Genomic DNA, 12,918 nt, shown 5'->3' with positions numbered 1-12,918 from the left:
AATCTGGCTGAATACAGACTTTTAGATTGGAAGTCTTTCTTTTAGAATTTGAAGGCCTTGCGTCACTGGTTCCCAGACTCTTCTGTTGCTGTTGATTAGCCTGATGTTATTTTTATTTGTATTCCCTTGTTGGTGACCGTTTTCTCACTCTTTTCCTGTCTGAAAGTTTTCCTGGTCCTCTATTCTTTTAAACTTTTTTTGTTCCAGCTTTATTGAGATATAATGGCATATACCCTGTATAAGTTTAAGGTGTACAGCATAATGATCTGATTTACATATATCATGAAATGATGACCACAATAAGTTTGGTGACTATCCATCATCTCATATAGATACAAATCGAAAGAAACAGAAAAAAAAAACATTTCTTTCCTATGATGAGAACTCTTCTGCGTAACTCTCTTAACTTTCATACGGCAGTGTTAATTATATGTAATATGTTGTATATTACATCCCTAGAATTACTTATCTTGTAACTAGAAGTTTGTGCTTTGCAACTGCCTTCATCCAAATACCTCTCCCCACCCCCATCTGCCTCTGGTAACCATAAATGTGATCTCTTTTTGTATGAGTGTGTTTTTGAAGTATACTTAACCTACAACGCTTGCGTTGTGAAGTTCCTGTTACACAATGTAGTGATTTGATATTTCAGTACATTTCAAAATGATCACCATAAATCTGGTTATGATTTGTTATCATACAAAGGTATTACATAGTTATTGGCTATGTTCCCCACACTGTACATTTCATACCTGTGACTCATTTATTTTGCAACTCGAAGTTTGTCCCTCAGTCTCCTTCACCTGTTTATTCCCCTCCCACTGCCTCCTCTCTGGCAACTACCTGTTTGGTCTCTGTATCTATAACTCTGTTTTTGTTATGTTGCGTTTATTCATTTGTTTTCTAGATTCCAAATAAAAGTGAAATGATAAAATATTTGTCTTTCTCTATCTGAGTTATTTCACTTGGCGTAAAACTCTCCAGGTCCATCCATGTTGTTGGAAATGGCAAGATTTCATTTTTTTTTTATGGATGACTAATACTGCATTGTATATATATACCACATCTTTATCCATTCATCTGTTGGTGGGCACTTAGATTGCTTCCATAGCTTTGCTGTTGTAAGTAATGCTGCAATGAACTTAGGGGTGCATATATCTTTCTTAACTAGTATTTTTGTTTTATTTGGAGAAGTACCCAAGAATGGAGTTGCTGGATCATATGGTAGTTCTATTTTTAATTTTTTGAGGAATCACCATTCTATTTTCCATAGTGGCTACATCAATTTTTATTCCCACCAGTGGTGCATGAGGGTTCCCTTTTCTCATTTTTCACTTTTTTTTAATGGAAAACTTTAAACATTAAAAAAAGTAGACAGCATATTATAATGAACTTAACGTATCCATCACCAGCTTCAACAATTATTCATTTATAGGCAATCTGGTATCATTTACACCCCTACTCACTTTTCTTCTTCCCGTATTATACTGAAACAAATCCCAAGCATCATGTTATTTTAACCATAAATATTTAATTGTGTTTTGTGAAAAATAAAGGGTCTTTTATTTAGAACCATATTATCAATATCAAACCTAAATAAACAGTAATTACTTAATATAATCAAATATCCAGGCATTTTTCACATTTCAAATTGCTCCATATATGGCATAAATGTGTGTTTGAATCAGAATCCCTAGTAGGTCTACAAATTGTGATTGACTGATGTTTCTTAAGTCTCTCAATCTATCCATTCTCTATCTATAGCTTTCTTTTCCCTTTGTATTTGTGAAGATGCCCAGCTATTACTGCTGTAGAGTTTCCACTGACAATAAAATTTCAGAACATCAAAGATAAGCAGTGTTTCTTAGTATAGGTTTTTTGGTATTCAATGTGCAGGGCATTTGGTGACTATTTTAGTTAGGGGACTCATGTCCTTTATTTTGTGTAATTCTCTCATATTATTTCTTTATAATTTCCTCTTTAGGGTTTTTTCCATTTTCTATTTTTTAGGCTTTTGATTATTTAATTGTCTGACCAACTGGATTGTCTTTTGCTTTTCTTACCTTTCTGTTGTCTTTCTTTTTGTTGTTGCTTTGTGGGAGATTTATTTGACTTTTCTAATCTTCTAATTGAATATTTTCTATTCTCTTTTTAGTTTCTGAGTGCTCTTGTTCTCTGTACCATTTTTGTAGCATCCTGTTCTTATATTATGACTACTGTATTCATTTGTTTATTTGGAAAATATTTATAGTGAGTGTCAGGCACACTTTTGGGTATTTGAGGCAAACAGTGAATAAAACAAAGCATCTTCTCTTTTGAAATTGATACTCAGTCAGGGAGACTCATACATTAAATTAAACAGAACATGATAAGCCCTATGAAGAGGAATAAAGCAGATGAGGGTTATAATAAATAATGGAATGGGATGGTTACCCCCTTATGTTAGTGGTCAAGGTAGGCTGACTTGATTAGATGACACTTGAGCAGAGACTTTAAGGAAGAAAGGCATTGAGCCACATGGCTAACTGGAAGAAGAGATTCTAGGTAGAAGGAATAGAAAGTACAAAGGCTGTGAGATGTGATTGTGCTTGGAAGGTTTGGGAAATAGCAGGTAGTCCATTGTGACTGAAATGGAATGAGCAAGAGAAAGCCTAGTAGGATACAGAGAATGGTAGGCAGATTTTATAGAACCCCGAAAGTCTTTTGTAGTTCATTGTAAGAGCTTTGGCTTTCTTTCTGAGGTGGAAAGCCATTGAAAGGTTTTGAGAAGAGGAGTGATATGCCCGCTCTGATTTGTTTTAACTGTACACTAGAAATGGACACAACATTGTAAACTGACTATAACTCAGTAAAATAAAAAAATAAAAAAGGATCATTTTGTATACTTATTGGAAAACACATTGTAAGAGGCCATTTAGGAGACTGTTAAAGTGGTCTAGATGAGAGATTATGGTGTTTTAAACCAAATTAGTGGTAGAGGAGATGGTCAGATTTGTATGTATTTTGGAAGATAGAATCAGATGAATTTTCAGATTTATTGGACCTGCCTTGTGAGAGGAAAATAATGGAGTAGAGAATAATACTAAAGATTTTGTCTTGAGATATGGGGGATGACATTGCCATTTATTCACTGGCAAAGAATGCAAGTGGGGTAGATTTGGGAGAGATGAAGAGTTTGGTTTCAGATACTTTAAATTTCATATGCCTGTTAGACATCCATGTGGAGATGTTGAGTAGCACTTAAATATGAGTATTGGTCTTGGGGTCTTGGGAAGCCTTACTGTAGAATGATAAGGAGATGTGCGAAATACTTTATTGGAAAATGTTGGAATGCTACAACCTATAGGTCTTTTCCATTAATTTCCATGAACTTTTCCATTAATTTCCATTAACTGTGTCTTTCCTCTTCTTCCTTCCCTCTCAGCCCTAAGCAACCATTAATCTACTTTTGTGTCTGTATATTTGCCTATTCAGGACATTTCATATTAATGGGATCATGCAATATGTGATCTTTTGTGATTGACTCTTTTCACTTTGCAAGATGTTTTCAGAATTCATCCATGTTGTATCGTGTGTCAGTACTCCATTCCTCTTTATTACTGAATAATCTTTCAGTGTATTATATACCACATTTTGTGTATCCATTCATCAACTGATAGACAGCTGTTTTCACTTTTTGGCTGTTATGAATAATGACTCTATGAACGTTTGTGTACAAGTTTTCTTGTGGACATGTTTATAGTTCTACCTAGGAGTGGAGTTGCTGAGTCACATGATAACTGTATGTTTAACTTTACACTGTTATGCACAGTGGTGGCACAGTTTTATATTCCCACAATTCTAACCAGCAATGTATGATGGTTCCAATTTCTCTAGATCCTCACCATCACTTGTTACTATCAGTCTTTTTAATTACAGCTTGTATAGTGGGAGTATAATGGTATCTCATTGTGGTTTTGCTTTGTATTTCTCTGATGACCAATGATGTTGAATATCATTTCATATGCTTATTGACCATTTGTATATCATTGGAGAAATATTTATTCTGATCCATTTTGCATTTTTAATGGGTTATTTGTACTATATAATTATAAGATGTTAATAGTAGGGAGAATGGAGTGTGGAATATATAGAAACTCTCAATGATAATGACAAATATGAACTTGGCAAAGATAAAATTACTCTTACCACGCATGGTCTAATTTTATATAAGTTTAGAGAAAAAATTAAAAAATGAGATTATATTCTAAATAATATTTTTAGCTTTTTTGTTACTTGTGCTGAACATTTTTCAGGTCAGAAAATTTAGGAATATATCATTATATTTTACTTTATCATTTTTAATATTATATGGTTTGTGGACAGCTGATTAAAAAGGATTAGAATAGAGTTAAAGTTCTGTATATACTTAGAATTAAAAAAATCATTCGGAAGCCACTTTAGGATGCTATAAAACTCTATGATCATCAGTGAAAACATTTTAATTGCCTTAGAGATGTGAAGTACTAGGTAACAGTAATTTTTGTTGATAAAATTCTTGGTAAGCCAAATTTGACTCAATTGAGGAAATGTCTAATGCCTAAACTTTAGGATTTGTTTTTGGACAACTCAGTATTGATTATTTTTCTTATAAAATACTCACCTGCTCTAATTTCTTTTTTTATTGATGTTGTAAATATGACATTGTTTTAGACTAGTTTTACTTGTGTTTTTTTTAGCTACTCTGTAAATACTTTTGATTATGCCACGTCTCTGCTTTTGGAGAATCTGAAGGTAGTCCAGATAGTCTCTATTTTTATTTTATTTATAAGAATTTTATAAGTGGACAAATATAGTCCTGTGACTTATCTATAATTCTTCATATTTAAACACCTTAAAAATTTTTGCTTTGTGTTTAAGTGAATGTGTTTGTATTGGCTATTTGACCAGAGGATGACATAATTGAAGGAGAAGTTAAATTTCTAGAGAGCAGTTTATTGCCACTTTTACATTCAGTTGTGGAGACACTAACTACTAGTAATTTTCAGTACTTAAATAATCATCAGTGGTATTTTTTTAAAAGGAGTAATATAAAATGGAATAATAGAGAGGAAAATTGTTAAAATTTTAATTTAATAGAACACATTGTTTAATGTCAGTAATATAAGACTAAAGCAAAGAATATAATAGACACTTAGCCTGATAAATGTTTTAAATTTTAGTGAAGCTTTAACAATTATGTTTCATGAAAAGGCAATTTCTTTATGTGCCTGGTCCCCAAAAGTTTATGTGTGTGTGTGTGTGTGTGTGTGTGTGTGTGTGTATGTGTATATATATATATATAAATTTAAAAAATCTGATAAACTATAGACCATTGTGTAGCTTAATCATTTTAACATGGATCAATGGTTTCTTAGATTAAAAAAAAAACAACAAACTCCCAATCCAATTTTGTAAATGTGGTGCTGGATACCACAGAACCAAGGGAAAAGCGAACTGGAAAAAGAAATATCCATGGCTTTTATAAACCTCTTTACAACTAGGGGAGGGTTTTTTTTTTTCTTTTTATCATGGGAAATAAGCTTAACTCAATAAGAAAAGAGAAAAGAGAAGATGTAAACCTAATTCTGAGAGAACTGAAGAATTTCATGAAGATTACAGTGGGAGAAAACAGTCTTTGCAAATAAATTCTGAATTGCGTCTGTCAGTCTTATTCTATATTATAACAACATAAAGAAAGGTAGAATATAGCCTTTTTCTCTACACATATACTACATTTAAGTGAAAAGGGGAAGACAAATGAATCTCACCTTTCACATTGTCCATGAAGCAACCTCTTATGAGTCATCTTTATAAAGCCATCGTGTGTTTGTAGGAATGGTTTTTAAACATCTATTTGTGTTGATTATCAACTGTGAAGTAGATATATAATGAAATCACCTGCGTTATACAATTATGCTTATAAGTATTATATATTTTTGTATTTATGTTCAAATGGATTTTAAAATTGGAAGTTTATTCAAATATTCGTTAAATACTGAACTTTTTGTTGCCAGAAAAGGTAAAGATGATTTTAAAGATGCTAAATTAATTTATTATCATGCTAATCAGAATTTGTGGTCTGTAAATTCTTCTCCTGAAATTTCCTATTTTCCTTGTCTGTGGTTTCTTTTATTATACCTTGAAAGTATAATATATAATGTGTAATCTTTTCTCCCCCACTAAACTCTTTTACAGGTTGAGTGAAATACTTTATTTTTCAATCCTTGTGAATAAAAGAAGTTTCTTTGTTCTCCAGTTTATTCCTATAATCATCTCATTGCCTTTTTATGTCCATCCTGAATTTGTTAAGCCTTCGATTATTGCTATAGTCAGTGACTAATTTTGAGGTTCCTGAAACTGCAGAGTTAATCATGGTCAAGGGGGTACATAGAGCTCTGAATATTTGTACATTTGGATATTTCTTGATACTGCTGTTTTATTTTAAAGTGAGGACTGCTTTAAGTGAGCCTGTTTATATAAGATAATCAAAAGGATCCTGGAAAACAGTTATAATCGGGCTATTAATAAAACAGTTACAAATAAATAGTAATTTGTAGCAGAGAAATAAAAGGAGCATCAGTTAGAGACAGATAAGTTTTTATCTACGACACAGGTTCTTTTCCTTTTTATCTGGCACGTGGTAGGTACTCTTTAAATATTCTGTTTTCCTTTTTGGTGGACCTACATAGTAAAGTAAGTATCAGTGAGATGAGCATGGAAAGATGCAAGCATGTTCATTTGTTTTTGATAAGCTCGTGTTTTAATAAAGTGATGTGCACTTAATGAGATTGAGAATAACTATAATATGTTTGGACTTTTGTGAGGGTAGAATTTAGTGGATCAGTGTTCCTTGATCAGAAGATCAGCTGTTCACTTTTACACAGCAGTTCCCATGTTACAAGTCACAAAAGCAGCATTAATTCTGCCGCTGACTAGAGCTGTTTTTCTTATATAGTGTACTGGCTACATGTGATGTAAGAGACCTACTTAAAACCCCCAGATATTCAGATAAGAATGCCTTATAAAGATTTAAAATATTATGTACTATATTGTATTGGCTTGTTTTGTAAAATGTACCATATTATTGAGTCAAATGACAAAATACATATGAAACTTCTTTGAAAACTGTAGAATATTAGTATTCAATTTTAGGATTTATGTCATCAATGACATTAACATAAGTACTGTACACTCATGCAAATGTGACACTTAGCAATGTAAGTGCTTACTTTAAAAAATAAAGAGCCTACGTTAAAGGTCAGACTAATTAATAATATTACTTTTCAAGTTCTTTGATTAGAACAAGGATGATAAATAGGAAAGGACTTATATGATGTTCTTAGTTATGACTCCTCAACATATGACTTAAGTATTGTGATATTGTGGTGCTTCTGTTTTTCAAATAGTTAGAGATTTTGACTCTCTAAGATTTCTTTTTTAGTAATAAAAAATACTTTGAGATCTTCAGATTAAGGGCTCCAAGTACGGTAACCATTCTTTTCTCCCTACCCCCACATGAGTAAGGAATAGGTATTGTAGTTAATTGTTAACACACGTATAATATATTATTTACAGCCGTTAAAATATAATAAAATATACTTACCACTAAAATAACCATTATAGAATTAATCAGTCTATGATGACTCAGTCCTTTAGAATCATCTTTTTGAAGATGGATTATTACTATATTGGTTACTTGTAAGAGTATTCATTAATTGGAAATATCAGGTGATAAAGTCTGGAAAAATAGTTAAACAACCACTTTCTGTTTACCCAGCTGTTGACATTCTGGAGTAAACTTTGTGCAGCTGTTTTGGAAACAGTACTATGTAACACATACTGGAAATCTCTAATTAGTATGTACTTACGTGGTATTTCCTCCCCTATTTTTCTTGATGTCCATTTTAGTGGGGTGAATTTTATATATTGAAGTTTTTCTGTATGACTAATTCTTTAAGTTCACATATATCCTTTGAGCTGGGTGTATTCTATTTGAGGAGGAAAGGATGTAATAGGAACTGTTTTTTTGCCCAGTCTTTCAGCAGATTCATTGTGCACATATGTTTTCATAACTTTTGTGAAACTTTTGGCCCTGAAAGTTATAGGAGCAAACGTGGTGTGGAGAACAAATGTGGTCTGGATTTGTTTGGTTAGTTCTGCTGCTCAATTGGAGTTGGCAGCTCATGCCTGTGTTATCATAAAATAACATCTACCAAAGGGTTGGACAGGAGACAGCCATCTCTATGTTACCTTCTTCAAAGAATGAACACTCATTTTTCTTATCTAATTGGGCTTATTGTGGTTTAATGAGATATAAATCATAAAATAAAAAAAAATTAGGTACAACGAACACATAGAATTTACTGGAATAAAAATCTCTTGGCAGTGTATTGCAGTAGGAAAGGACATGACAACCAGCTAATAAATGATAAAAAATGTGATCGTTTTGTGTTACATAATGCACACTGATGTTCATAGTATTGGGGAACAGACAGCATATTGTATAATCCTTGTATTATAGACAAACTTGTATCTAGTTAAATTGGCTGGTAGTATATATGGATTTGTGTTGGATTTTGCATTTTAATATGAATTCTGTTACACTTTCTGCTCTTGCTTTGTAGATTACATTAGGATTGGATACTAATGAGAGACAGATTATGGTTGTTGTACTAGTTCTCGTAGACAGTATTGGAGAAAAATATTTGTGAACAGCAAGTTGGTGTTCCTCTGTCACCCTCTGCTGGATGTAAGAATTAATTCACCAGACTAGAAGATGAAAAACAAAATTTATTAGGAGGGCTTTAGTTTAATTATTTCCATCAGCAAAACCTACTCTTGGAAGAAATTTGTTTAAAGAGTTGAAAATTTTTTTGTTGTCCTTACTGATTAATTGATCATTTTAGTATCAATAAACAGTTTATAAATTTGTTTTCTTCTGGACGTTTCATTTAAAACCAGAAAGTGTGAAAATAAAGATGTGATCTCTGGTTTTTTATTTCAACCCATTCGGTTTTGGTTTAGGCAGAGAAAACAAAACATTTGCTTGATTTTTGTAGTGAAAATCAGATAATTAATATGACAACATATACATGAAAAATGAAAAAAAGACTTGCATTGTTCATTTTTTTATTATAGAATCACTGAATATTCTTAATTTTAATAAGATATAATGCTTATTTTGATAAACTTATGCAAATAATTTTTGGAATCTCAAAGAGTATATTAACATTGTTAGACTGGTTTTTCTACTTGCCCTTTATTAGCTTTTTGCTTGTTTTGATCCTTTATTCTCAATGTCTATGGGTTATTTCCTTGACAATGGTTAGACTTCTTCTGGCCTGTAGAACCTAACAGAAGTGCTTTGAGTACTGAGAAAGTTGACTTTAGTTCTTCAAGGACAGAAATTTCATCTTGTGTTGTTACAGTAATTTTTCCCCCCACTAGTGTTGGCCCTACCTAGGGTAATGCTCATTTTAATCTGGCTAAACCATAAGGATTTTTCTGTTTTAGTATGTACCATGCTTTCTCCCTGTAGCCAAGGGGATCCCTTGTTCTAAGGACTAAAGTCAGCATTTAGAGGAACTTTTTGACAGAAATCAAGAAGCTTTACTTAGGTGGCTGTGACTTCTTTGAAATATTATTGATTCTTTAGATTTTTTTTCTTCTTCTTCTTAACAGAGGCTCTGAGGATTGAATCCAGGACTTCATGCATGCCAAACACCCACTCTACCAACTGAGCTATACCCCTCACCACCATGTCCTTGGTTCTTACACTCAGGGATTCTTTTTATTTTTTATTGAGATATACTTCACTATCATAAAATTCACCCTTTTAAAGTATACTATTCAAGGATGTGAAACCATTGCCATTATTTAATTTCAGAACATTCTCATAACCCCAGTAAGAAGCCTTATGCCCATTAGCAGTCAGTGCTCATTCCTCCCTTCTGCCCCCGGCTACTGGCAGTCACTAATACACTTTCTGTGTCTGTGAATTTACAAGACTTACCAAATTATACACTTTCAACATATGTAATTTATTACATGCAAATTATACCTTAATAAAAAAGAAAGAGAAAGCAAGCTTGGGAGCATTCTTCCCAAGCATGATTTTTACGTGGTTTTTTACATGATTTTTAAAATATAACTTCTATGCTTCTGCAAATAAAAAAATGAGGCTACAGTGATATAAAGTGTTCATTACAATATAGTTATCTATACCCAATTTAAATACCAATGCTTATGAGTTTAAACTTCTAATTTGTTTTCAGGCAACTACACTAAGAGTGAGGAAATTAGAAGAAAATATTGAAGCAGAAAGGGCAGCACATTTGGAATCAAAATTTAATTCTGAAATTATTCAGGTAAAATGAAAATACATTTTTTTGTATGGATTTTATTAAGCTAGAAAAAACAGGATTATGTTCAGAGAACTAAGGTGTGCATTTAGAATAGGTAGCATATTGTTAAGACATGCGTTATTCTGTTTAAAGAAATAGCTGAGGGTAGTCTTACTCTGTTAGAGAGGACCTGCCCCATTACACCCCAGGGCCGAATCACCCACTGCATGTTCTTATGAAGTTTTATCTTGTCTGTGGTGGTTTTTGTGCTACACTGGCAAAGTGGACTAGTTGTGACAGAGACCTCATGACCTGCGAGTACAAAATGTTTGCCATCTGGCCCATTTCAGGAAGATTTGCTGATCAGAGTGTTCTTTTTAGCAACATCCATAGGATGAACTTCTTTCTGAAAACTTTTAAAAAATATGCACCTTCACTGATTAAGTGTATATCCTGTGCATATCACCTGTCACCATATTAAGAGCTGAAAGTATGAAGATGAATGAGCTCGAACTGGGACTTAAACATTCTATTACCAGAGATACTGTGTACCTATATTTAGATATAGTTAGAAATAGGAAATACTAAATACTGTGGGAGCATAATAAGGAGAAGGATTAATCTGTGAGGGGAAGTAAATGAAGGCATCCTGAGGAAAGTGTCCTTTTCCCTAGGTCTTAGAGAAAGAGAAGGAATTTGTAAAAGAAGCAAAGGCATTTTAACTGGGGGTTGGCAAACTACTACCGTGGACCAAGCCTTTGTTGTAAAGAGTTTTACATAAAGTTCCAAAGTCCAAATTCCATACTTAAATTTGGATATTTTAAGAAGACTCCGACTTTTCCGCTATATTAAAATTTAATTAGTAGAATTTTCAAATTTTACCTTATTATTTAAACAGGTCTTAATATAGGATACAACAGTCTGCAAGAATTTTGTAATACAGTATTTTCAGTTTTATCTTTAATGAAATGCCTTTTACCTACATAATTCTCTGACCCATGTATTTGAGTGCATCTATATGTAAAGCAAACTTGTTTAAGTTAAGCTTTTTTTCTTTTTTTTAAAATGGCATTAATAAGCAGTAAAGCTGAAGTTTTAAATTCATGAAAGAAGTAGAATTCAAAATTTAAGTTTTTCATTGTAGTTATATACTGAGAATATATACTTAGTAGTTATAAAATGAAAATTATTGCATGTATATTTTTTGCTCATATAATTAAAAATTAATGTTTGATACTCAACTTAGTGCTGTAACTTAGAAAAAAGCAAAAGTGTGTATTTGAGTCATATATCTATAAATACTGACAAGTATTTTCAATGACATACACCTAGTAAAATTCAGTGTCAGACTAGTTTAAAAGCAAATGAGACTAGTAAATAGTTGTAATCACCATTTTATAATAAACTGTAGTTAAAAATATGTTTGAAATATTCTGTTATTAAATTTGTTAGGATGCGTCATAAAAATGAGAAAATAGATTCAAGAGAGTTGACTCAGAATTGATTATTTTAAGTCTGCTTTTCTTTCAGTTGGATTGGTTTATCATTTGTGATTGAGTTTGCATATTTTCTGAAAGAAAATAGCAATGTAGATAAAAGAAAATGTTTCCTAGCTTTATTATTTTACTTGTGAGCATTGGGTTTAGACAAAACAACAAAGAAAAATAAAATTTAAAAGACCAATTTTGAAAATTTACAAAGTTGTATCCACATATCTGTTCTACTTCTTGACTTTAGTGAAAGAGAATAAATTATTAGTTACATTATTTCAATTATTATCTCAATGTCTGAATTACTCCACAATATGTTTGGATAATTAGAGATAGTAATTCTGGTGGTTTGTTATTTGTATAGATTAATTTATGAAACATTTTCTATTTCCTTGGCTGCATTTTTTGGTGAGTTCATTTTTCATAACTCAGGTTATCTTTTGCTATACCTGGGAGGCTCTGTCACACAGTGTTCATAGCATTTCTCTGATTTCATGGCCATTTGGATCTACCTCTATGACAGGAAGCACTCGTCCTCTTCTAACAAATGCTAAGACTGTGTATTTTCACGATGAGTGTGTGTATCTTGACCACCAGCTCATTGCATGGCACATATCAAGTGCCTAATGATATTTATCTAAACACTTATTAAATAATTATTTTATATTTTTATCAAATATTAAATGCATATTAATATTAAATACACATTGTCTCACTAGGTTTTTGTAGCAACCCTGTAGACAGTCTGTATATTATTATTGTTGTTGTTGTTATTTATTATTTACCGATGAAGAGCCTTAGGCTCTGGGAGTTTAATATGTCTAAGGGCACTTAAGTTAATTTGAAGAATTATGACTCAAACCTGAGTCTTATGGTTCCAAAGCCCATTTTCTATCTAGTGTAAAGCATTTTTTTCCAACCCCCATCTTCTTTCGAACTTTAACAAACTTATTTTTATTTTTAACTTAATTTTCTGAAAAGATAAAATATTCACATACTTCAAAAATGAAAACAAAAGCAAGCAGTTGAAAACTCTTACTTTCACTCTTGTCCCTGTCGTTATT

At 32.1% G+C, this 12,918-nt stretch overlaps 1 protein-coding gene across 8 annotated transcripts in view; it reads left to right on the top strand.

Annotated features, from left to right (window-relative positions):
• CCDC171 (coiled-coil domain containing 171) overlaps positions 1-12,918 on the top strand; it is a 273,454-nt gene that overhangs the window by 43,972 nt on the left and 216,564 nt on the right. For all 8 annotated transcript variants that reach the window (XR_012071926.1, XM_072959382.1, XM_072959385.1 and 5 more), the window contains one exon: positions 10,296-10,388. Coding sequence is in view for 7 of the 8 variants with exons in the window: in XM_072959382.1 (XP_072815483.1) it covers positions 10,296-10,388 (93 nt within the window). In the remaining variant the exon portion in view is untranslated. The remainder of the gene's footprint in view (positions 1-10,295; positions 10,389-12,918) is intronic.

The sequence above is a fragment of the Vicugna pacos genome, chromosome 4 (genome assembly GCF_048564905.1).
Source record: "Vicugna pacos chromosome 4, VicPac4, whole genome shotgun sequence".
NCBI lineage: Eukaryota > Metazoa > Chordata > Mammalia > Artiodactyla > Camelidae > Vicugna > Vicugna pacos.
The sequence above is the reverse complement of the archived record's forward strand: the minus strand, read 5'-3'. Positions and strand labels throughout refer to the sequence as shown.